Here is a 23,415-nt window from a genome sequence, read left to right as displayed (position 1 = left end):
GCGTCCAGTGCCCTGCTGCTGCCGTTCATGAAAAGCAGGGAGCTCCCCGCATCCAGTGCCCTGCTGCTACCGTTCATGAGGAGCAGGGAGCCCGTCTGCGTCCTGTGCCCTGCTGCTGCCGTTCATGAAGAGCAGGGAGCCAGCCCGCGTCCCGCGCCCTGCTGCTGCCGTTCATGAAGAGTAGGGAGCCCGCCCATGTCCCGTGTCCTGCTGCTGCCGTTCATGAAGAGCAGGGAGTCCGCCCACATCCAGCTGCTGCCGTTCATGAACAGCAGGGAGCCCGTCCGAATCCAGGGTCCTGCTGCTGCCGTTCACTAAGAGCAGGGAACCCGTCTGAATGCAGTGTCCTGCTGCTGCCGTTCATGAAGAGCAGGGAACCCGTCCGAATCCAGTGTCCTGCTGCTGCCGTTCTGGAAGAGCAGGGAGCACGCCTGCGTCCAGTGCCCTGCTGCTGCCGTTCATGAAGAGCAGGGAGCTCGCCTGCGTCCAGTGCCCAGCTGCTGCCATTCATGAAGAGCAGGGAGCCAGCCTGCGTCCAGTGCCCTGCTGCTGCCGTTCATGAAGAGCAGGGAGCCCGCCCGCGTCATCTGTCCTGCTGCTGCCGTTCATGAAGAGCAGGGAGCCCGCCCGCGTCGCGTGCCCTGGTGCTGCTGTTCATGAAGAGCAGGGAGCCTGCCCCGTCCTGTGCCCTGCGGCTGCCGTTCATGCAGAGCAGGGAGCCCGCCCGTGTCCTGCTGCTGCCGTTCGTGAAGAGCAGGGAGCCCGCCCACATCCTGCTGCTGCCGTTCATGAAGAGCAGGGAGCCCAACCGCGTCCAGTGCTCTGCTGCTGCCGTTCATGAAGAGCAGAGAGCCTGCCCGCGTCCTCTGTCCTGCTGCTGCCGTTCATGAAGAGTAGGGAGCCCGCCAGCGTCCAGTGCCCTGCTGCTGCTGTTCATGAAGAGCAGGGAGCCCGACCGCGTCCAGTTGTCTGCTGCTGCCCTTCATGAAGAGCAGGGAGCCCGACCGCGTCCTCTGTCCTGCTGCTGCCGTTCATGAAGAGTAGGGAGCCCGTCAGCGTCCAGTGTCCTGCTGCTGCTGTTCATGAAGAGCAGGGAGCCTGCCCCGTCCTGTGCCCTGCTGCTGCCGTTCATGAAGAGCAGGGAGCCCGCCCGCGTCGCGTGCCCTGGTGCTGCTGTTCATGAAGAGCAGGGAGCCTGCCCCGTCCTGTGCCCTGCGGCTGCCGTTCATGCAGAGCAGGGAGCCCGCCCGTGTCCTGCTGCTGCCGTTCGTGAAGAGCAGAGATCTCCTGCGTCCAGTGCCCTGCTGCTGCCGTTCATGAAAAGCAGGGAGCTCCCCGCATCCAGTGCCCTGCTGCTACCGTTCATGAAGAGCAGGGAGCCTGCCAGCATCCAGTGCCCTGCTGCTGCCGTTCAGGAAGAGCAGGGAGCCCGCCCGCGTCCTCTGTCCTGCTGCTGCTGTTCATGAAGAGCAGGGAGGCCACCCGCGTCCAGTGCCCTGCTGCTGCCGTTCAGGAAGAGCAGGGAGCTCCCCGCGTCCAGTGCCCTGCTGCTGCCGTTCATATAGAGCAGGGAGCCCGCCCGCGTCCTCTGTCCTGCTGCTGCCGTTCATTAAGAGCAGGGAGCCCGCCCGCGTCCTCTGTCCTGCTGCTGCCGTTCATTAAGAGCAGGGAGCCGGCCCGCGTCCAGTGTCCTGCTGCTGCCGTTCATGAAGAGCAGGGAGCCCGCCAGCGTCCAGTGCCCTGCTGCTGCCGTTCATGAAGAGCAGGGAGCCCGCCCGCGTCCAGTGCCCTGCTGCTGCCGTTCATGAAGAGCAGGGAGCCCGCCCGCGTCCTCTGTCCTGCTGCTGCTGTTTATGAAGAGCAGGGAGACCGCCCGCGTCCGTTGCCCTGCTTCTGCCGTCTTTTACTGTCACCCTTGCTTCTCGTAAGCAAGGACTATAACTACAAAGTGTGTGTTTTCACACCGCTTGCAGGTTTTGTAAACACATAAATAAAAGGCAATGTCATTTACAATGTTAATAGCTCAAACTCTCACAAATGCGAGACTTATTGCATTGCAAATGCTTGTTTGGCGTGCAGCGCGACTTGAGTGCAACTGTGTTAACTGCCCGCGGGGAGAAGCAAGGAGCTCAGCATGTGGCAGTGAACCCGCTGAGCCCGTGAGCCTGCAGGCAACGCCTACAAGGACGGTGGGGGCCCAGACTAGAGCTGCCGGTCCTTGGAGGCAGGAGGCAATTAAGGGCGCATCAGTGGATACGTTTATAGGAAGTAAAGAAGGAGAAAAGTTCAAACACAGCAGGATTTGTAATTTGGTGGAATCCGCACAGCAGGCAGTCACTCAACCTTAAAGGCAAAGCAGAGATAAGCGTCTGGGGAAGGTCTTTGAAAAAGGGAAAGGTATAAGGAATAGGAGAAAGAGAGGGGATAGAAACATTTGTATTGTAGCTGAAGGACCGAAGGACTGGTACAGAGCTGAGCAGGGGTTTATAAGGCTGGTGAGGAGCTCAAGTGGACTGCGCAGGAAGTAGCCAGCTGTTGAAAGTACTGGAACAGGACTTTTGGAAACCAACAAAAACCCAGCGAGGCATTGATGGTTAAACATCTGAACTGTAGTATTTTTTCTAAGGGATAGCCCCAGGAAGAGGTAAACTATGAAAAGGGCAGAATGTATCCTGATGTCGCAAGACTGGAACTGGGACCCAAGAAGGGAACCCAAGTGAAGCTGGAAGAAGGACAACATGGAGAAATACAGGGAAGAAATCCATATCCAAAAGCCCCCTGCAAAGTGAGAAGGGGGTAGTATCAGTGTCCAAATCAATTAAGGGCTTTGTGGGCAAACACTTTAAGAAAAAAGAGTTTCTATCAGACTCACGGATAACCGGAGAGGTGCATCAATTGGAGGTGAGACTATTAGCCAATGCCGATCAGATCAATGTGGATCCTCTTTGAGCCGGCAAGATTTGTTAAGAGGGAAGGAATTTACTTTAGAACCAAGACTGTCTTCATCACCGTGGCTTTTCTCTCTTCAACATTAAGAGGCATTGCTGCTGGTGGGGAAAGTATTGAGGGAGAGAAGGGAGATTATAGCATGGCTTCTAGAACTGAGCCGTGGAGCTGTCTCTGGGGTTAGATGATGAGGCCACAGAAGGCTCTGGGCAAAACTCTTCAATAGGGATGGAAATGATGGCGACACCATCGGCCTCTATGTTGGACATAATGCTAATGCAACAAGAAACATTACAAGGACTATTGAAGAAACTATGATGAACAGTGATATCCTAAAGGCCCAAAAAGATTAGCTGCAGAACATTGCAGGACAACTAAAAATAATTTGGGACCATATGCAGACTACAGTAAGACCAGTAGAAACTGCTAGCCAAAATATGGAAAGCCTCTCCGCAGATGGAGTTGCAGAATGTGTATATTTCCAAATGCTCTATGCTTGTAATGAAATGGGGGGAACCAAAAAGTACAAATACACCCCTGTTTAAAAGAGGGAGTAAGACCCCGTGGAAGGGAATGGGGATGGGGATCAATGGGAAGCGGCAGAGAAAAAAGATGGTGGAGGTTTCATACAAATGAATGAGCAACATTAAAGGCCCTGTAAGCGGTGTAACAGAATGTAAAAGAAGGTGTCCTCTGGAGAAGAGGGAATGAGAGTTCAAAAGGGAGCAAGAAAGGATTGATCACAACCACTAAAGAAAAGTGAGAGGACAATAGATAATTGCAATTCTCTTATTACCATGACTAGAGAATCTAGATTTCATTAAAGACACAGAGGCTGACATTGTGCATTATAGGGGGAGGGACCTGCAGATAAAAAAGAAATAGGAGCCTGTGTGGAAAAATAAGAAAGATGAATGCATTAGTTATTAAGAAGTGGGGGCAGGATACAGTAGGCTTTCATGATATAGAAAAGAATAATGAAACCAATATGTGGCTGTATTTTGAACCATTCCAACCAGGAAGGGGTGGGGAAAAAACCGAGAAAGCTACGTCCATTAAATTGGTTCCAACTTCTCTTCACTTTCTCTAAATGTACCTGCCTGAAAGAAATAGGAACCAAGGACCTGAGACCAGTAGGGTGCACCCAGAATAGCAAGGGAAACAAAATAACAAAAGTCTTAATGTATTCAGGGCTCGCAAAGGAAGAGAAAGAAGTACAAAAGGAAGGGACTAAGGTTAGTGTCAGAAGTAGAAGTGCCTGAAGCAGGACATCAAGGTACATCATTCATGAGCCCCCACGCTGGTCTTGGATGAAGGCAGGTCAGACTAATAGATTGGGCGTTTGAGAAAAAAGCTAATATCGAAATCACCGTAGATACCACTGAGACAAGAAAACACTGGGGTAACTGGAGTTTTAACAATAGTTATCGGGCCCCTTTTTGAGAGTCCGGAGGAAAAGGGGTATTTAAGTGAAATCTATTAGGGTGCTGGGTTGTCGCACAGCCTTGGAATACTAACATGGAACATTAAAGGGCTTGGGATAAAGTCTAAACTAGAAAGCCTTAAAAAACTAGGTAACACTCTTGAGATTATGTGTCTGCAAGAAACATGTCTGTGCAACGGAACCCCACAATCAATGGGATTATCCAATTAAACAGGCCTGCAAAAAGGAGCCAGTGGGGGATAATGACTGTAATATCTACTAAGATAGCAAAAAAGGTAAAACTCTTGAAAGTAAAATGCAAATGGCTTGTAGAGTGTTCCTGCGGCACCATGACCCCGAATAGGACTAAATGATAATTATGAATGTATATATGCAGGGGTAGAGCCCAGAAGACTACCGATCTGAAATGGGGTGTTTTAAGAAAGACAAGGATTGCCTGTGTGAAAACTATGATAATGACATGCTTATCCTGATACAAGGCTTTAACCATAACATTAATCCAAAATGGATCGATCCCTGGTTTAAAGAGATGTTACGTTCTTACAATATAAATGCGGCCAGCTGCCCAGATACTAGAATGTCGGCACGAGATATGCATTAGGAAAGTGCTTGGCTAAGATGAGTCTGTTTTTTCTGAACGGCAGGATGGAGACCGACCACCCTGCCAAGCAAACGTTTGAGGTTGGCTTGCAACTCAGCCCCATTGACTGCATTTTCATGCATGCCTAGAATTTTGAAAACATTAGGGATTTGGGGTAACACAAGGAGAGAGAGCAGATCATTATCCTGTGCAATTATAATTAATTAGAATGGGAAAGGAGCTTGCGAGAAATGATTATTCCTCTACAAAGGGATTACCCAAGGCGCCTTACAACCAGAATGACTGAGGAATGCATGGCAAAATTGGCAAATTTTCTGCAGAATTTAACCCTGGAAAATGCAATGGTATCTAATATAGAGTGGTATGAAAAATCAATTAGCCAAATAGTTCAGTGCATTAGGGTTAAGGTAAAAGAAGCCGAAACCAGGGCTAAGAAGAACATGGGTAATTTTGGAAAGAGAAAGAATTGGTTCAGTAAGGAATCTAGAAAATTACAGAGGCTGATTAGGAAAGGGTAGGGAAGACTCACAGTAAGGTATGATTTTGAAAGTTATCGTAATCTTGTAAAATTAAGGAAAATGTATAAAACACTTATCCGTAATCAGAAAAGAAAATTTAAAGAGAAATGTTGGAGTAATTTACTGTAAGCAATAGAAACAAACTGTAAAACGTTTTGAAAGGTAATACAGGAAGGCTCAGGCAAAACACAGGGTGCATTGAATTGCATGGTGGAGGAACCCGCATGGAAGGAGTACCTGAAGGAGATACATGGATTAAGGATAGCGCCAGTGAAAGAAGTATTATTCCCTGGGAAGGGGTGGAGGACAACATCAGAGCACACTTCACAGTATGGAATCGAAAACGCACAAGAGCGAACTTATATTTGACCTGCACAGCTGGACCTGCCATTATAATAAAGACTCAGTTGGAGTGGTGGGCAGACTTTTAATCTCAGATGTTCTCCCTCATATTCGACACAGGTCCATTCCCAGATAGCTGGAGAGGCGCCATAATCAGACTTATTCATAAGAGAGGAGATATAAAGCCCTCAAAAACGTATAGGCTGATTAACCTCTTAGATGTGGGAGAAAATGTTTTCACAAAAATCATTCTTGGAATATTGAAGGACTGGGTTGAACTGAAATCAATAGTTCCCCCGAAGCAAGGTGGCTTCAAGGAGGGTCACTCCACAACCGACCACTATTTTGCCCTCTGGTTCATCGTACGGAAGTCAGTTGAGCAGAGAGGGAGATTGCTTTGCTGTTTCGTAGACTTCACTGAAGCCTTTGGAGATTCTCGCCTGGAAATTGAGTGTCACCGGGTTGATGGCAGCAGAGATTACTGCCTCTACCTTAAACGCCCCTGAGTTGATGTTAACAGAGACAGATGCCTTGACCGTCGTCAAGTTGAGGGCACCGGAGTAAGCTGGTCCGATGTCAATTGTTGCTGCTCTTGTGCTAGCGGTGAATGCTGGTGATGAGACGGCGTGGATCTTGCTGCTGCCGAAGCCAAAACTGTTGACGGCGGTGGTAACCTTGGCGAAGATACCTGTGGAGCCGTTCTGCTTTTCTGTGCTGTTTTTGACGCTGATGGAAAACAGATGGGAAATCTCCTTCTAGAAGTATATCTGGTTCTACTTGTACTATGTTTCATAGGTGGCCTTCTTCTTGATCCGGCAGATTTCTGTATCTGTAAGAGACCATACCTATGAATCCTTTCTCTACCCTTGAGAGAGCGTGTGGATACGTTTTTCAATGATGGCAACTCTCAGGAATAAGTGTTTCAGGAAGTCACAGAATACAGACAGCATTGGGTGTCTGTTTTAGCCTCTTCTTTCCAAAGGAAGTGCAAGGATTGAATAAGGAAGGCATTTCTGACAAAATAAAAATGCTAAATTCTGTCAGCAAATGATAGTTCCTCACTCTAACAGATAAAAGATGTCGAGTGAAAGAAAGAACTACCGAAAGGTATGATAAATTTTTCGACAAAGAGCCAAAAAACCAAGAGCTCAAACTCCAGGGTCCTGACTGAGGAGCCGGTAAGAAAAACTGACCTAACTGTCACCCCTGAGGCATGATGGGAAGGAAAGGGTCATGGCTGCCTTAAAGGCACGGTGCCAGTTTTTTCATTTTCAGTTCTATGTGTGTCAATGCAGCCTATGGGCTAACAATGCCTTAACTATTACATTGCAGTTTGTGCATTTCAATGAAGGCCAGTATGAGTGCATCTTTGCTTTCCTGTTTTTTGTTCCTATAAGCGTGTGTAAGATGAATAAAAAGAGGTATATGTTCATTTATACAAATGCAATTCATAGAAGCATCGTCTAACCTAGTTTGTTTAAGGCTGCATTTTTCGTAATTATAGAAAAATTATATATATATAAAAATATATTCTCGCTCTCGTTGCACCTGACGGAAAATCACTCTCGGGTGGGGGCTTTTCATGTGGGGGTACACTCCACAAATTATTTTAGCTCACCTTCTCCATTTTAAAAGAGAAATAAGCACTCTCGGGTGACGTTTACTCTGGGTCTTTATTCGAGTCAAACAAACACGTTTAGGCGACCTGCCTTCCTCGGGGTTTGTCGACACACCGGGAAGCCGCCATGATTTTTAAATGTTCTCAATGTGTCTCACAATAGAAAAGGGACCAAAACATTATCGACGCCACATGCGCCATTTTGAAATGTGCAATTCTAACATTCATCAATGTTGCTCACTGACTGTTCATTACCTCCTCGTCCTGTCTTCCTCGCCACAGTAATATACATATGAGCCTCCGGCTCCACACAGAACTCCAAGTAAAATAAAAGAGCAGCGCTCTAGTCTCCCCTCCCTCCTCCAATATGGCCCCAGAGGCTTCCTCCAATCACATAAAAGGACACATATCAAGCAGCTCAGCCTGTTCTTTTTTTATGCACTTCTCCGAGTGCTGTGTCTTCCCTGCTGGTCAGGTGAGTGGGGCTGGGTTCCTGCTTTAGCAGTTCCCTGTGTCCTGTGGTATCTAGTTGGGGGACGTTAGTTTTGCTGTGTGTGCTGACTACTGTTCGTGTTTGTTGTGGTCGTTTCATGTGCTTCGTTTTTTGAAAGTTTTTGTCACCCCCTTCTATTGCCTAGCTGCCTCGTGTCCTGCTTCAGCGGACTGGAGTGGTTTTCTATTCGCGGCTGGTTTGTTTTTGTGTCCTGTTTGCCGTTTTTTTTCTTGCCTTTCCCGACCGCGCGTCCTGCTGAGCGGACGTTGCGCGGCCGGGTGCGGGATCTCTTGGAGCCGGAGGCTTCCGTGTGTGAATTTGCCGGTCTACGGCCTTACCTGCTGCCGGTCTTCGCGCCGGCGGCGTTTCATGCCTCTTCGTTTCCTGCAGAGCGGGAGGCGCATTTGGGGCTGTTTGGGCTTGGCGCGCTGCGGTCTGGGCATCTTTCCTACTGCGGCGCGCGGCTCTTCCGGATGTTTTATTACCTTCGGCTTCTGTCCGGGTGGAGTTTGTTGGGTTGCCTAGCAACCTGGGGTCCTATTTTGCCGGACTGTTCTTCGTTATGCCTGTGTTTGTTTACTTTCACTTGGCTGTCGGTCATGGATTCTTCTAACGTGGATGATCCTGATCCTTTGGACGTGGCTTCCGGTTCAGGGGTGCATGTTCCCTCTATGGAAGTTTTGCAGCAGATGATAAATACTGCTGTTTCTGCTGCTTTGCGGGGTCATGTTCCTGTCCCTCCTCCTAAAAAGGCGAGGGTTGATGGCGATGCTGCTGATGCTGATTCCGCGAATGAGGAGGAGGTTGATGTCAGGGGTCGCTTTGTGCAAGGTGCCGACCTGAAGGAGGTGCTGGGCCACATTCGCGAAAACTTGGTGTTCCCTGCTTCTGTGGTGCCTCTGGAAGACGATCTGTTCTCGCAATATCGTCGTCCCGAGCCTGATTCTTTGCCTCTCCATTCCTCTGTCTTGAAGGTCTTGGAGAATGAATGGAAGGATGTGGACAAAGGTTCCTTTCCTCGTTTCTTGAGTAAGAGGTACCCTCTTCAGGATTTTGCGGTGAAATACCCTGCCTCCGTGAAGGTTGACTCTTTGTTGGCTAGCATGTCTTCGCATGGGTCCGTTGTCTCGGAGGACTCTTCTCCTGCTGACCCGGTTGACCGTAAGGTGGATGGTGCTGTGAAACGCACTTTTGCGGCTGCCAATTTTTCTATCAGGGCTGCGGCCTATTCGTCTTACACGATCCAGTCCTTGCTCAAGGATTTTCAGTCTCTGTCGGAGTTGTTGGACCAGGGGGAGGATGTTTCTTCTACCCTGGCGATGATGGAGCAGCAGGTTCGTCTGCTGTCCGATGTCTCCTTTGATTCGCTGGGGGCTGCTGCTTCTGCGGCCGGATCCTCTGTGGCTGCGAGGCGTCAGTTGTGGCTCCGCTCCTGGAAGGCTGATGCTGCCCAGAAAAACTTGCTTATGAAAATCCCTTTTTCGGGGGTTAAACTTTTTGGTTCCTCTCTTGACGACATGGTAAAGAAGACGGCGGAGGACCGTAAACTGCTTGCTCCTGACCGTCCTGGCAGGTTCCGTGCCTTTGGTTCTCAGCGGTCTTTTGGTTCCTCGAAGAGGGGTCGGGCAGGTCAGCCCTTTCGTGGACGGGGGCGTGGCCGGGGTGCTCCCTCCTTTGATAAGTCCCGGTTCTCCGGAGCTTCTGCCTCCTCCGCTCCCGCTTCAAAATCCTGACTGGGTCGCTCCTGGTGTGGGTCCGGTTGGGGGTCGACTCACTTGCTTCCTGGACTCTTGGCGGGAGACTGTGTCAGACCAATGGGTGCTTCAGGTGATCTCGGAGGGTTTGCGCATTGGATTTGCCCGGACACCCCCAGACTGTTTCAGGGCCACTCCTTGTCCAAGAGATCCTGTGATACGATTGGCGCTTTTGGACGGCATTGCGTCCCTGTTGGTCAAGAAGGCGATCGTTCCTGTGCCCAGCGATCAGTTGGGGAAAGGGGTGTATTCGATACTTTTCCTAGTGTCCAAGCGCACCGGGGATCTTCGGCCGGTGATGGACCTGAAGTGGGTGAATACTTTCATCCCTCACCAACGGTTCAAGATGGTTTCCCTTCCCTTGATCCTTCCTCTGATCTCTCAGGGGGATTTCCTTGCATCAATCGACCTGAGGGATGCTTACCTTCATGTTCCTCTTCATCCGGACTTTCAGAAGTTTTTCCGATTTTGTGTGCAGGGTCGTCATTACCAATTCCAGGTATTGCCTTTTGAGCTCTGCTCTGCTCCCCGGATCTTTACTAAGATTCTGGCTCCTCTTATTGGACATTTGCATGGAGAGGGTGTTAGTGTTTTTCCTTATCTGGACGACATTCTAATTTCTGCTTCTTCTCTTCCTAAGGCGGAGTTGCATGTCCAGAAGGTGTGCCATGTCCTGGCGCATCATGGGTTCCTCGTGAATGTGCCGAAGTCCTCCCTGGTTCCAGCTCAAGAATTGACTTTCATTGGGGCTCTGTTCAAGACTCAGTTGGGGATGGTGTTCCTGCCCCCTCCCCGTGTTTTGTCCCTGATGTCTGCTGTTCGTTCCCTGTTGGTGGGGGTTTCTCATCCTGTGAGCCTGTGGTTACGAGTTCAGGGTCTGATGTCGGCTTCATTGTTGACGGTGCCGTGGGCTCGCCTCCATATGTACCCGGTGGTGTCCCACATTTTATCGCATTGGGACCCCTGTTCCCTCGATATGGATGTTCTGGTTCCTATGTCGGAGGAGGTTCGGGTGGTCCTGAGTTGGTGGTTGGACGTGGGTCATCTGTCCAAGGGCCGCCCTTTTCTGATTGTTCCCACCCGCGTGGTCACTACCGATGCCAGCCTGCTGGGATGGGGTGCTACTCTGGGGGTTTCGGCGACTCAAGGGATTTGACCTCAGTCGGTTTTGTCGTGTTCCTCCAACTACAAGGAACTGAAGGCCGTCCTTCTGGGTCTGTTGGACTTCTCGGATCTTGTTCAGGGTCACCACGTGCAGATCCGGACGGACAATCAGGTTGTGATGTCTTATGTGAACCATCAAGGGGGGTGCAGGGTTCGCTCCCTCAGTTGCCTGGCTCGTCGGATTGGTTCTTGGGCGGAGGTGCATCTGGAGTCTCTGTCTGCCATCTACCTACCTGGTGCGGAGAACACTGTGGCGGATTGTCTGAGCCGGGTGTTTCCTTCCATGGGGTCCTTGTCTCTCACGAGGTGGATGTTCAGGAGGTTGCAGGTGATGTTTGGTTGTCCGATTGTGGACCTGTTTGCCTCCCAGGACAATGCCCAGACCCGTTGTTTTTGCACGATTATGCCTTGCCAGGATGCCTGGAGGGTGGACGCCCTTTCGTTCCCTTGGCCGGAGGGTCTGCTGTATGCATTTCCCCCTGTTCCCCTACTTCCGACTGTATTACAGAAGATCAAGCGGGAGGGGTCGTTGGTGCTTCTGATTGCTCCTTGTTGGAAGCGTCACCCTTGGTTTCCCCTTCTGCAGGAATTGGCTGTGTCTCCGGGGTGGCCCTTGCCGTTCGTGCCGTATCCTCTGATGGGTCCTCTTCTTCCTCTACCTGTGTTCCGTTCCCTGGGTCTGCGGGCCTGGCTCTTGAGAGGGAGTCTCTGATGCGTGAGGGTTGTTCGATGGCTGTGGCTGGTGTCATTCAGCAGTCTCGGAGGCCTTCTACGCTTAAATCTTACGCCAAGCATTGGGATAATTTTGCTTCTTGGTGTATTGATCATGGGCTGTCGTTGGGTTCTTTGGATCCGGCTCGCATTCTGGACTTTCTGAACGATGGGTTTGTGTTGGAATTGGCCATTTCGACCCTTCGGGCTCAGTGGGCCGCCATTCGGGCATTTCATGTCCTACCTTTGGTTTCCATTTCTCCGTTGGTTGCTCGACTTTTTAAGTCTCTTTCTTTCCAGCGCCCACGTCCTATCATGTGTCCTCCTCCTTGGGACCTTCCTTTGGTTTTGCGTTCCTTGCAGTTGGCTCCTTTCGAGCCTTTGGAGTCTGTGGACCTGAAGTTTTTGACTCTCAAGGTGGTGTTTCTGGTGGCAATTGCCTCTGCCAGGCGTATGGGGGAGTTGGGTGCTTTCCTTCGTTCTGCCCCGTTTTTGTTGGTTTTGGCGGACCGTGTGGTCTTGCGCCCTCATCCCACTTTTGTTCCAAAAGTTGATTCTTTTTTTCACCGGTCTGCCGAGGTGGTTCTTCCGGTTCTGTGTCCTGATCCCTCCTCGGCTGAGGAGTCCCTTTTGCACCTCTTAGATGTTCGGCGTGCCTTGCTGATTTACTTATCTCGCACTTCTTCCTTTTGTAAGGTTGACTGCTTGTTTGTGAATTATGGTTTGTCGCGTCAGGGTATGAAGCCCTCCCTGTCCACGATCAGTCGGTGGATTAAGGAAGCCATTCTTTTGGCTTATGCTTCGGTCTCTGTGGTTCCATCTCTTCCTGTTCAGGGTCGTTCCACCAGGTCTGTTGCTGTATCCTGGGCTTCTTTCAAAGGGGTGTCTATGGAGGATGTTTGCATGGCTGCTACGTGGTCTTCTCCGCATACCTTCATGTCCCATTACCGCCTCCAGATTGGGGGTGGGGGTTCTGTTTCGTTTGCCTCTTCTGTTTTGACTGCTGGGGTGCCTTAAGAGGTTGTCCATTTTTTGGGTTGTTGTGCCTCTGTATATTAAAGTATGTTTCGCTGCACTGTTGGTGTGGTCTGTTTCCTTACATGAAGCTGATTGCTTTGGTATCGGCTCATATGTATATTACTGTGGCGAGGAAGACAGGACGAGGAGGTAATGCCCCGGTTACTTACCGGTAATCTTCATTACTCCGAGTCCATGTCTTCCTCGCCACAGTATAGTTTCCCTTCCCTCCCGGCCCTGGTGGTGGCTTCATGTCTGCGGCTTGGTTTTTCAGGCTGAGCTGCTTGATATGTGTCCTTTTATGTGATTGGAGGAAGCCTCTGGGGCCATATTGGAGGAGGGAGGGGAGACTAGAGCGCTGCTCTTTTATTTTACTTGGAGTTCTGTGTGGAGCCGGAGGCTCATATGTATATTACTGTGGCGAGGAAGACATGGACTCGGAGTAATGAAGATTACCGGTAAGTAACCGGGGCATTACAATTTCTCAGAGGAAACACTCGTATTCATAAAATATTTCAATTCATTCTAACAATGTTATTCAAAATGCATTCTAATACGCAATTATGATTAAAAGTGACAAAATTATTTATGGTTCGCCGTGTATCGGGCTACACCACTTTCATTCACAGTGTGTCCGGACCGAATGTATTCCGGTTTCCTAGCACACTGTGAACATCCCACTTTGGGTTTTTTGACACTTCTATCGCCGATATACGGCGAGATGGCCTCCGAATTAGTTTATCCATCCATGGATCGGCCTTGGTCCCTCTCAGTCTAACCATGGACACACATTACTTCATTCTGGCACGTTAAATACATAAATTGAAATTATCACTACATTAACATTAACATCTCTTTTTCGGTTCTTCATTCACAAATTTAAAATTTAAAAAATTCAAGATTACAAAAGGTTGAAATCATTGCCAAACCAATCATCGTGCAGAAGCTATAAATCTAGAAAACCTTCTTATTTTACCAGTAAATTTCTACTCATCTTCAGAATCTATATTTTACCCTGATTATTGGCTACAGACTGTTGTTATCCACCATCCATCATATTCCTAGGTGTGATGCCAGTTCCTCCCCACTATTTAGACCTCTGGGGGACTTTGGCAGTCCACAATGTAGCGTGACTCTAGCCTTCTCAACTTCTTCAGCCTACCTCCCCCTCTCACGTTGTCTGGCACATGGTCTAATCCATAAAACTGTAACAGGTTTCTGTTGCTGGAGTGTTTCTCCGCATAGTGCCTCGCCACCGGATACGATACATCTTTTTTCACTATCACCCTTTGGTGCTCTAATATTCTCACTTTCAGCTGATGTATAGTGCTGCCTATATAACACAGGCTGCACGGGCATATCAGGCAGTACACCGTATATGAGGTGCTACAGGTTAGAAATTTACTAATTGGCCTTTTAATTTTCACATCAGGAATACTGCATGAAAGGACCCTTTTGCTGTTAGAACAGGCCTTACATTTTCCACAGGGATAGAAACCCCTCATTCCCTTCAGGGGTCCCACCCTGGGTGGGTCTTTGTCGAAATGGCTTCTCACTAACTTGTCTCTCAGCGAACTTGCTTTCCTAAAGGTCACAAATGGATATGTTGGAATGTCTTTATTTATAACATTGTCTATCTTTAGGATGTGCCAGTTTTTTTTACAGCATGCGTTTTAGATCATTTGCTTCTTCTGAGTACGTGGCCACCATTCTGAACATGCCCTCTTGTGTATCTTTCGGCTTCTGTCTGGTTGCTGGATTGTCTTTGAGTCAATTTTGTCTAGGGAATCCTCCCACTTCTTTTTAAGGTATTTTTCAAGAAATCGAGCTCATACCCTCTTCTCACAAATCTCTGTACACATTCTTTGGCAGACTTTTCAAAATCACATGTCCATGAGCTGTTCCGTTTTAAAAGTAAAAGCTCTCCGTACGGGATGCTTTGGACTAGTTTTGGTGGGTGATTGCAAGTTGCATATAAAGTTGAATTCCCTGCGGTGCTCTTACGGTATAAGGACCTATGTATTTGTCCATCTATCACGAACACCCTTGGGTCTAGTTAGTCCACTGCCACTGGACTAACTGTACCTGAAAAGTGTAGGTTCAAATCATTTTGGTTCAGGTAATTGATGTACCTCTCTGCTATTTCTGAGTCTCCCTGCCATACTATAAACAGATCGTCAATATAACGATACCATTTAATGACCCTTCCTGTCATGTTGTCAAGCTCACAGGTTTTGGACACCTGCTCAACCCACCAGCCAATGAACAAGTTTGCATAGCTGGGGGCGAAGCAGGTGCCCATCGCCGACCCAGATACCAGCTTGAAATATTTGTCCTCAAACAATTTTTTTTTATTCATTAGACAGAATCTGGTGAACTCTATGATCATTGCATTATGCTCTGCAAATCTTAACTGTCTTTTGTACAAAAAGTATTGCAGGGCCCTTACTCCATCATCATGATTAATGTAGGTGTATAAACTTGTTATGTCAAGTACCATCAATTGATATGTGGGATCCCAGGATATATCTGAAATTTTACTCAGAAAGTCCTTTGCGTCCTTCACATAAGATTTTAAGTCCACCATTTTAGGTTTATATGAGGAGCAGCCTCCAGAAATAGTCACTAGAGCTAGATTAGGAACCCCACCCCTGGCCTCTCTATCAGAGGCCCAGCGACCAGGAACATTCTTCTAAGATCCCACCCCCGCCACCTCCAGCAAAGGACCAGAGACCAGGAATGGTCTCCAAGGATCCCACTTCGGCCTCTTTAGCGGGAAGCAGCCTCTGGGATAGTCTTCCAAAGCCAGGGCAGGACCTCATCATCAAGTCCTCTCTAGTGGAGATCAGCACCCATGCGTAATCTCCCACAACGAGAAGAGGAGACTATTCATTTTTGCTAGCGGGGAATTAGCCACATATTAACTCGAACTAGAAGGCAAACCCCTAAGTCTTACCTGGAAGCCCAAGCAGCGGCCATAAAAACAGCCCTTGTGCATGGTGCAGTACTCCTTCAGGAACTCCTCCGTGAGCCCGTGGTCCTCCTCGAAGAACAGATTTCCATGCCGGTTGGCAGTGAGCAGCCTCTGTGCGAAGTACACCAGAGCACGGAGCTGGGTGAGAGCGGTGCAGTAGGCCTCCAGCTCCATACAGTTATGGTTGGTCCTGAAGAAGATACTGCGGCGGTTGGAGGCCACATAGCGGGACTTGTGGATGATGTGCTGCACGCAGGCCAGCACCAGCTTCATGAGGCTGCGGTAGCCATTGGCCGGAGTCTTCTCGTCAAAGTCGAAGATGTGATAGAAGCTGGCAAAGTTGCCCATGGCGGTCTCCAGGACGCGGGCATGCTCTTGAATGCTGGTGAAGGCTGCCACAAAGCGCTGTCCCAGCTCCGATGCGTTCGCCTGGAAGAAGGCTATATTGTCCTCGGCCAAGGAGTGCAAGGTCTGGAACATGGGCCGGTTGTCCATGGACTCGGGGGGCTGCGGCAGAGTTTCTGGGAAAACAGAGAGAGCAATGAGCAGGATTTTGCAATGAGTTCACTACAAACACAGTGAGAAATCAGTGGCACATGCATATATCTGTGCGGTGTGGCCCCTCAGACTACTGGGAGTAACACACCATTGCTACAGTGTGAGAAATCCCAACATGCACTCTGGCAACAAACGCGGTGTCTCAGGACACCGAAAGAAGCTCACTGCTGCCACAGTACAGTAACGGCAGTACGCTCCTTTCGGTGTCCTGCGAAACCTCGTTTGGGATTTCCCAACATGCACTCCCAAACAAGCATTTGCAATGCAATAGGTCTTGCATTTACGCAAGTTTGAGCTATTAGCATTGTAAATGACGCGGTCTTTGAATTATTTTTTGGTTTTTAAAACTTACAAAAAAGTAATTGTCATTTACAATGCCAATAGATTAAACTCTTGCAAATGCAAAACCTATTGCATTCTAAATGCTTCCGAAAATAAACACGCCAGATCTAGCGGAATTTACATCAGGCACCTTTGACCTCCCGAAAGGCATCTCCGAGTTGCCCTCTTCTGTTTCCCATGGCCCCTAAAGAGCTCTCCGTTTGCCGCGAATTAAAGCCAGTGGTCAGAACTGCGCATGAGATGCCCTCCTCCTGCCCTACTGCAGTGAGGCATACCCTTGTGTTGTGGGAGGTTACAAATGAAGACAAGATGGTACTAAGGAGGGACTTACAAGCCTAGTAACGAATGAGAAGCCAGCATTTACAAAAGATAACGATGCAGGCCAATGCTAAATATGGGCGGGGAGTGGGCGGGGCTTCAAGTACATACTCCTGCATGGCTTTCAGAGCAGAACATGCACTCTGTCAAAGAACGAGGTGTCTCAGTCCTGCAAACGATGCACAGCGCTGCTACTGTCAGAGGAATCCGAACATGCACTCTGTCAAAGAACGAGGTGTCTCAGTCCTGCAAACGATGCACAGCGCTGCTACTGTCAGAGGAACCCCGACATTCCTCTGTCAAAGAACGAGGTGTCTCAGTCCTGCAAATGATGCGCACCGCTGCTACTGTAAGAGCAACCCCAAAATACACACTGTCAAAGAACGACGTGTCTCAGTCCTGCAAACGATGCACAGCGCTGCTACTGTCAGCGGAAACCTAACATACACGCTGTCAAAGAATGAGGTGTCTCATTCCTGCAAACGATGCACAGCGCTGCTACTGTCAGCGGAAACCTAACATACACGCTGTCAAAGAACGAGGTGTCTCATTCCTGCAAACGATGCACAGCGCTGCTACTGTCAGAAGAACCCGAACATGCACTCTGTCAAAGAACGAGGTGTCTCAGTCCTGCAAACGATGCACAGCGCTGCTACTGTCAGAAGAACCCGAACATGCACTCTGTCAAAGAACGAGGTCGTTCAGTGCAGCAAACAATGCACAGCGCTGCTACTGTCAGCGGAAACCTAACATACACGCTGTCAAAGAATGAGGTGTCTCATTCCTGCAAACGATGCACACTGCTGCTACTGTCAGCGGAAACCTAACATACACGCTGTCAAAGAATGAGGTGTCTCAGTCCTGCAAACGATGCACACTGCTGCTACTGTCAGCGGAAACCTAACACACACGCTGTCAAAGAACGACGTGTCTCAGTCCTGCAGACGATGCACAGCGCTGCTACTGTCAGTGGAAACCCAACATGCACTCTGTCAAAGAACGAGGTGTTTCAGTCCTGCAAACGATGCACAGCGCTGCTACTGTCAGCGGAAACCTAACATACACGCTGTCAAAGAACGAGGTGTCTCAGTCCTGCAAACGATGCACAGCGCTGCTACTGTCAGAAGAACCCGAACATGCACTCTGTCAAAGAACGAGGTGTCTCAGTCCTGCAAACGATGCACAGCGCTGCTACTGTCAGAAGAACCCGAACATGCACTCTGTCAAAGAACGAGGTCGTTCAGTGCAGCAAACAATGCACAGCGCTGCTACTGTCAGCGGAAACCTAACATACACGCTGTCAAAGAATGAGGTGTCTCATTCCTGCAAACGATGCACACTGCTGCTACTGTCAGCGGAAACCTAACATACACGCTGTCAAAGAATGAGGTGTCTCAGTCCTGCAAACGATGCACACTGCTGCTACTGTCAGCGGAAACCTAACATACACGCTGTCAAAGAACGAGGTGTCTCAGTCCTGCAAACGATGCACAGCGCTGCTACTGTCAGAAGAACCCGAACATGCACTCTTTCAAAGAACGAGGTGTCTCAGTCCTGCAAATGATGCACACCGCTGCTACTGTCAGAAGAACCCGAACATGCACTCTGTCAAAGAACGAGGAGTCTCAGTCCTGCAAACGATGCACAGCACTGCTACTGTCAGAAGAACCCGAACATGCACTCTTTCAAAGAACGAGGTGTCTCAGTCCTGCAAACGATGCACACCGCTGCTACTGTCAGAGGAACCCGAACATGCACTCTGTCAAAGAACGAGGTGTGTCAGTCCTGCAAACAATGCACAACGCTGCTACTGTCAGAGAAACCTCAACATACACGCTGTCAAAGAACAAGGTGTCTTAGTCTTGCAAACGATGCACACCGCTGCTACGTCAGATGAACCCCGACATTCCTCTGTCAAAGAACGAGGTGTCTCAGTCCTGCAAACAATGCGCACCGCTGCTACTGTAAGAGAAACCCCAAAATACACACTGTCAAAGAACGAGGTGTTTCAGTCCTGCCAACGATGCACACCACTGGTAGTCGGATGAACCCCGACATCTGTCTGTCAAAGAACGAGGTGTCTCAGTCCTGCAAATGATGCGCACCGCTGCTACTGTAAGAGGAACCAAACATGCATGCTGTCAAACAACAAGGTGTTTCAGTCCAGCAAAGAATGTGCACCGCTGCTAATGTCAGAGAAACCCCAACATACACACTGTCAAAGAACGGGGTGTCTCAGTCCAGCAAACGTTGTGCACCGCTGCGAATATCAGAGAAACCCCAACATACACACTGTCAAAGAACGAGGTGTCTCAGTCCTGCAAACGATGCGCAGCGCTGCTACTGTAAGAGGAACCAAACATGCATGCTGTCAAAGAACGAGGTGTCTCAGTCCTGCAAACGATGCGCACCGCTGCTACTGTAAGAGGAACCAAACATGCACGCTGTCAAACAACAAGGTGTCTCAGTCCTGCAAACGATGCGCACCGCTGCTACTGTCAGAGAAACCCCAACATACACATAGTCAAAGAACAAGGTGTCTCAGTCTTGCAAACGATGCACACCGCTGCAACCGTCAGATGAACCCTGACATTCCTCTGTCAAAGAAAGAGGTGTCTCAATCCTACAAACGATGCGCATTGCTGCTACTGTAAGAGGAACCCCAACATACACACTGTCAAAGAACGAGGTGTCTCAGTCCTGCAAACGATGCACAGCGCTGCTACTGTCAGAAGAACCCGAACATGCACTCTGTCAAAGAACGAGGAGTCTCAGTCCTGCAAACGATGCACAGCACTGCTACTGTCAGAAGAACCCGAACATGCACTCTTTCAAAGAACGAGGTGTCTCAGTCCTGCAAACGATGCACACCGCTGCTACTGTCAGCGGAAACCTAACACACACGCTGTCAAAGAACGACGTGTCTCAGTCCTGCAGACGATGCACAGCGCTGCTACTGTCAGAGGAACCCGAACATGCACTCTGTCAAAGAACGAGGTGTGTCAGTCCTGCAAACAATGCACAACGCTGCTACTGTCAGAGAAACCTCAACATACACGCTGTCAAAGAACAAGGTGTCAGTCTTGCAAACGATGCACACCGCTGCTACGTCAGATGAACCCCGACATTCCTCTGTCAAAGAACGAGGTGTCTCAGTCCTGCAAACGATGCGCACCGCTGCTACTGTAAGAGAAACCCCAAAATACACACTGTCAAAGAACGAGGTGTTTCGGTCCTGCCAACGATGCACACCACTGCTAGTCGGATGAACCCCGACATCTGTCTGTCAAAGAACGAGGTGTCTCAGTCCTGCAAATGATGCGCACCGCTGCTACTGTAAGAGGAACCAAACATGCATGCTGTCAAACAACAAGGTGTCTCAGTCCAGCAAAGAATGTGCACTGCTGCTAATGTCAGAGAAACCCCAACATACACACTGTCAAAGAACGGGGTGTCTCAGTCCAGCAAACGTTGTGCACCGCTGCTAATATCAGAGAAACCCCAACATACACACTGTCAAAGAACGAGGTGTCTCAGTCCTGCAAACGATGCACACCGCTGCTACTGTAAGAGGAACCAAACATGCATGCTGTCAAAGAACGAGGTGTCTCAGTCCTGCAAACGATGCGCACCGCTGCTACTGTAAGAGGAACCAAACATGCACGCTGTCAAACAACAAGGTGTCTCAGTCCTGCAAACGATGCGCACCGCTGCTACTGTCAGAGAAACCCCAACATACACATAGTCAAAGAACGAGGTGTCTCAGTCTTGCAAACGATGCACACCGCTGCAACCGTCAGATGAACCCTGACATTCCTCTGTCAAAGAAAGAGGTGTCTCAATCCTGCAAACGATGCGCATTGCTGCTACTGTAAGAGGAACCCCAACATACACACTGTCAAACAACGAGGTGTCTCAGTCCTGCAAACGATGTGCACCGCTGCTACTGTAAGAGGAACCAAACATGCATGCTGTCAAACAACCAGGTGTCTCAGTCCTACAAACGATGCGCACCGCTGCTACTGTCAGAGAAACCCCAATATACACACTGTCAAAGAACGAGGTGTCTCAGTCCTGCAAATGATGCGCACCGCTGCTACTGTAAGAGGAACCAAATATGCATGCTGTCAAACAACGAGGTGTCTCAGTCCTGCAAATGATGCGCACCGCTGCTACTGTCAGAGAAACCCCAACATACACACTGTCAAAGAACGGGGTGTCTCAGTCCAGCAAATGATGCGCACCGCTGCTACCGTCAGATGAACCCTGACATCCCTCTGTCAAAGAAAGAGGTGTCTCAATCCTGCAAACGATGCGCACCGCTGCTACTGTTAGAGCAACCCCAACATACACACTGTCAAAGAACGGGGTGTCTCAGTCCTGCAAACGATGCGCACCGCTGCTACTGTAAGAGGAACCAAACATGCATGCTGTCAAACAACGAGGTGTCTCAGTCCTGCAAACAATGCGCACCGCTGCTACTGTAAGAGGAACCAAACATGCACGCTATCAAACAACAAGGTGCCTCAGTCCTGCAAACGATGCACACCGCTGCTACTGTCGGAGAAACTCCAACATACACACTGTCAAAGAAAGAGGTGTCTCAGTCCTGCAAACAATGCACAACGCTGCTACTGTCAGAGAAACCTCAACATACACGCTGTCAAAGAACAAGGTGTCAGTCTTGCAAACGATGCACACCGCTGCTACGTCAGATGAACCCCGACATTCCTCTGTCAAAGAACGAGGTGTCTCAGTCCTGCAAACGATGCGCACCGCTGCTACTGTAAGAGAAACCCCAAAATACACACTGTCAAAGAACGAGGTGTTTCGGTCCTGCCAACGATGCACACCACTGCTAGTCGGATGAACCCCGACATCTGTCTGTCAAAGAACGAGGTGTCTCAGTCCTGCAAATGATGCGCACCGCTGCTACTGTAAGAGGAACCAAACATGCATGCTGTCAAACAACAAGGTGTCTCAGTCCAGCAAAGAATGTGCACTGCTGCTAATGTCAGAGAAACCCCAACATACACACTGTCAAAGAACGGGGTGTCTCAGTCCAGCAAACGTTGTGCACCGCTGCTAATATCAGAGAAACCCCAACATACACACTGTCAAAGAACGAGGTGTCTCAGTCCTGCAAACGATGCACACCGCTGCTACTGTAAGAGGAACCAAACATGCATGCTGTCAAAGAACGAGGTGTCTCAGTCCTGCAAACGATGCGCACCGCTGCTACTGTAAGAGGAACCAAACATGCACGCTGTCAAACAACAAGGTGTCTCAGTCCTGCAAACGATGCGCACCGCTGCTACTGTCAGAGAAACCCCAACATACACATAGTCAAAGAACGAGGTGTCTCAGTCTTGCAAACGATGCACACCGCTGCAACCGTCAGATGAACCCTGACATTCCTCTGTCAAAGAAAGAGGTGTCTCAATCCTGCAAACGATGCGCATTGCTGCTACTGTAAGAGGAACCCCAACATACACACTGTCAAACAACGAGGTGTCTCAGTCCTGCAAACGATGTGCACCGCTGCTACTGTAAGAGGAACCAAACATGCATGCTGTCAAACAACCAGGTGTCTCAGTCCTACAAACGATGCGCACCGCTGCTACTGTCAGAGAAACCCCAATATACACACTGTCAAAGAACGAGGTGTCTCAGTCCTGCAAATGATGCGCACCGCTGCTACTGTAAGAGGAACCAAATATGCATGCTGTCAAACAACGAGGTGTCTCAGTCCTGCAAATGATGCGCACCGCTGCTACTGTCAGAGAAACCCCAACATACACACTGTCAAAGAACGGGGTGTCTCAGTCCAGCAAATGATGCGCACCGCTGCTACCGTCAGATGAACCCTGACATCCCTCTGTCAAAGAAAGAGGTGTCTCAATCCTGCAAACGATGCGCACCGCTGCTACTGTAAGAGGAACCAAACATGCATGCTGTCAAACAACCAGGTGTCTCAGTCCTACAAACGATGCGCACCGCTGCTACTGTCAGAGAAACCCCAATATACACACTGTCAAAGAACGAGGTGTCTCAGTCCTGCAAATGATGCGCACCGCTGCTACTGTAAGAGGAACCAAATATGCATGCTGTCAAACAACGAGGTGTCTCAGTCCTGCAAATGATGCGCACCGCTGCTACTGTCAGAGAAACCCCAACATACACACTGTCAAAGAACGGGGTGTCTCAGTCCAGCAAATGATGCGCACCGCTGCTACCGTCAGATGAACCCTGACATCCCTCTGTCAAAGAAAGAGGTGTCTCAATCCTGCAAACGATGCGCACCGCTGCTACTGTTAGAGCAACCCCAACATACACACTGTCAAAGAACGGGGTGTCTCAGTCCTGCAAACGATGCGCACCGCTGCTACTGTAAGAGGAACCAAACATGCATGCTGTCAAACAACGAGGTGTCTCAGTCCTGCAAACAATGCGCACCGCTGCTACTGTAAGAGGAACCAAACATGCACGCTATCAAACAACAAGGTGCCTCAGTCCTGCAAACGATGCACACCGCTGCTACTGTCGGAGAAACTCCAACATACACACTGTCAAAGAAAGAGGTGTCTCAGTCCTGCAAACGATGCACACCGCTGC

The 23,415-nt window shown here is 49.5% G+C and overlaps 1 protein-coding gene across 5 annotated transcripts in view; it reads right to left on the bottom strand.

The window, feature by feature from the left end:
* Positions 1–23,415, bottom strand: part of LIPE (lipase E, hormone sensitive type) — a 288,252-nt gene that overhangs the window by 124,762 nt on the left and 140,075 nt on the right. For all 5 annotated transcript variants that reach the window (XM_078651309.1, XM_078651311.1, XM_078651310.1 and 2 more), the window contains one exon: positions 15,565–16,103. In XM_078651309.1, coding sequence (XP_078507435.1) covers positions 15,565–16,103 — 539 coding nt within the window. The remainder of the gene's footprint in view (positions 1–15,564; positions 16,104–23,415) is intronic.

This window comes from Lissotriton helveticus, chromosome 7 (genome assembly GCF_964261635.1).
Source record: "Lissotriton helveticus chromosome 7, aLisHel1.1, whole genome shotgun sequence".
Lineage (NCBI taxonomy): Eukaryota > Metazoa > Chordata > Amphibia > Caudata > Salamandridae > Lissotriton > Lissotriton helveticus.
The sequence above is the reverse complement of the archived record's forward strand: the minus strand, read 5'-3'. Positions and strand labels throughout refer to the sequence as shown.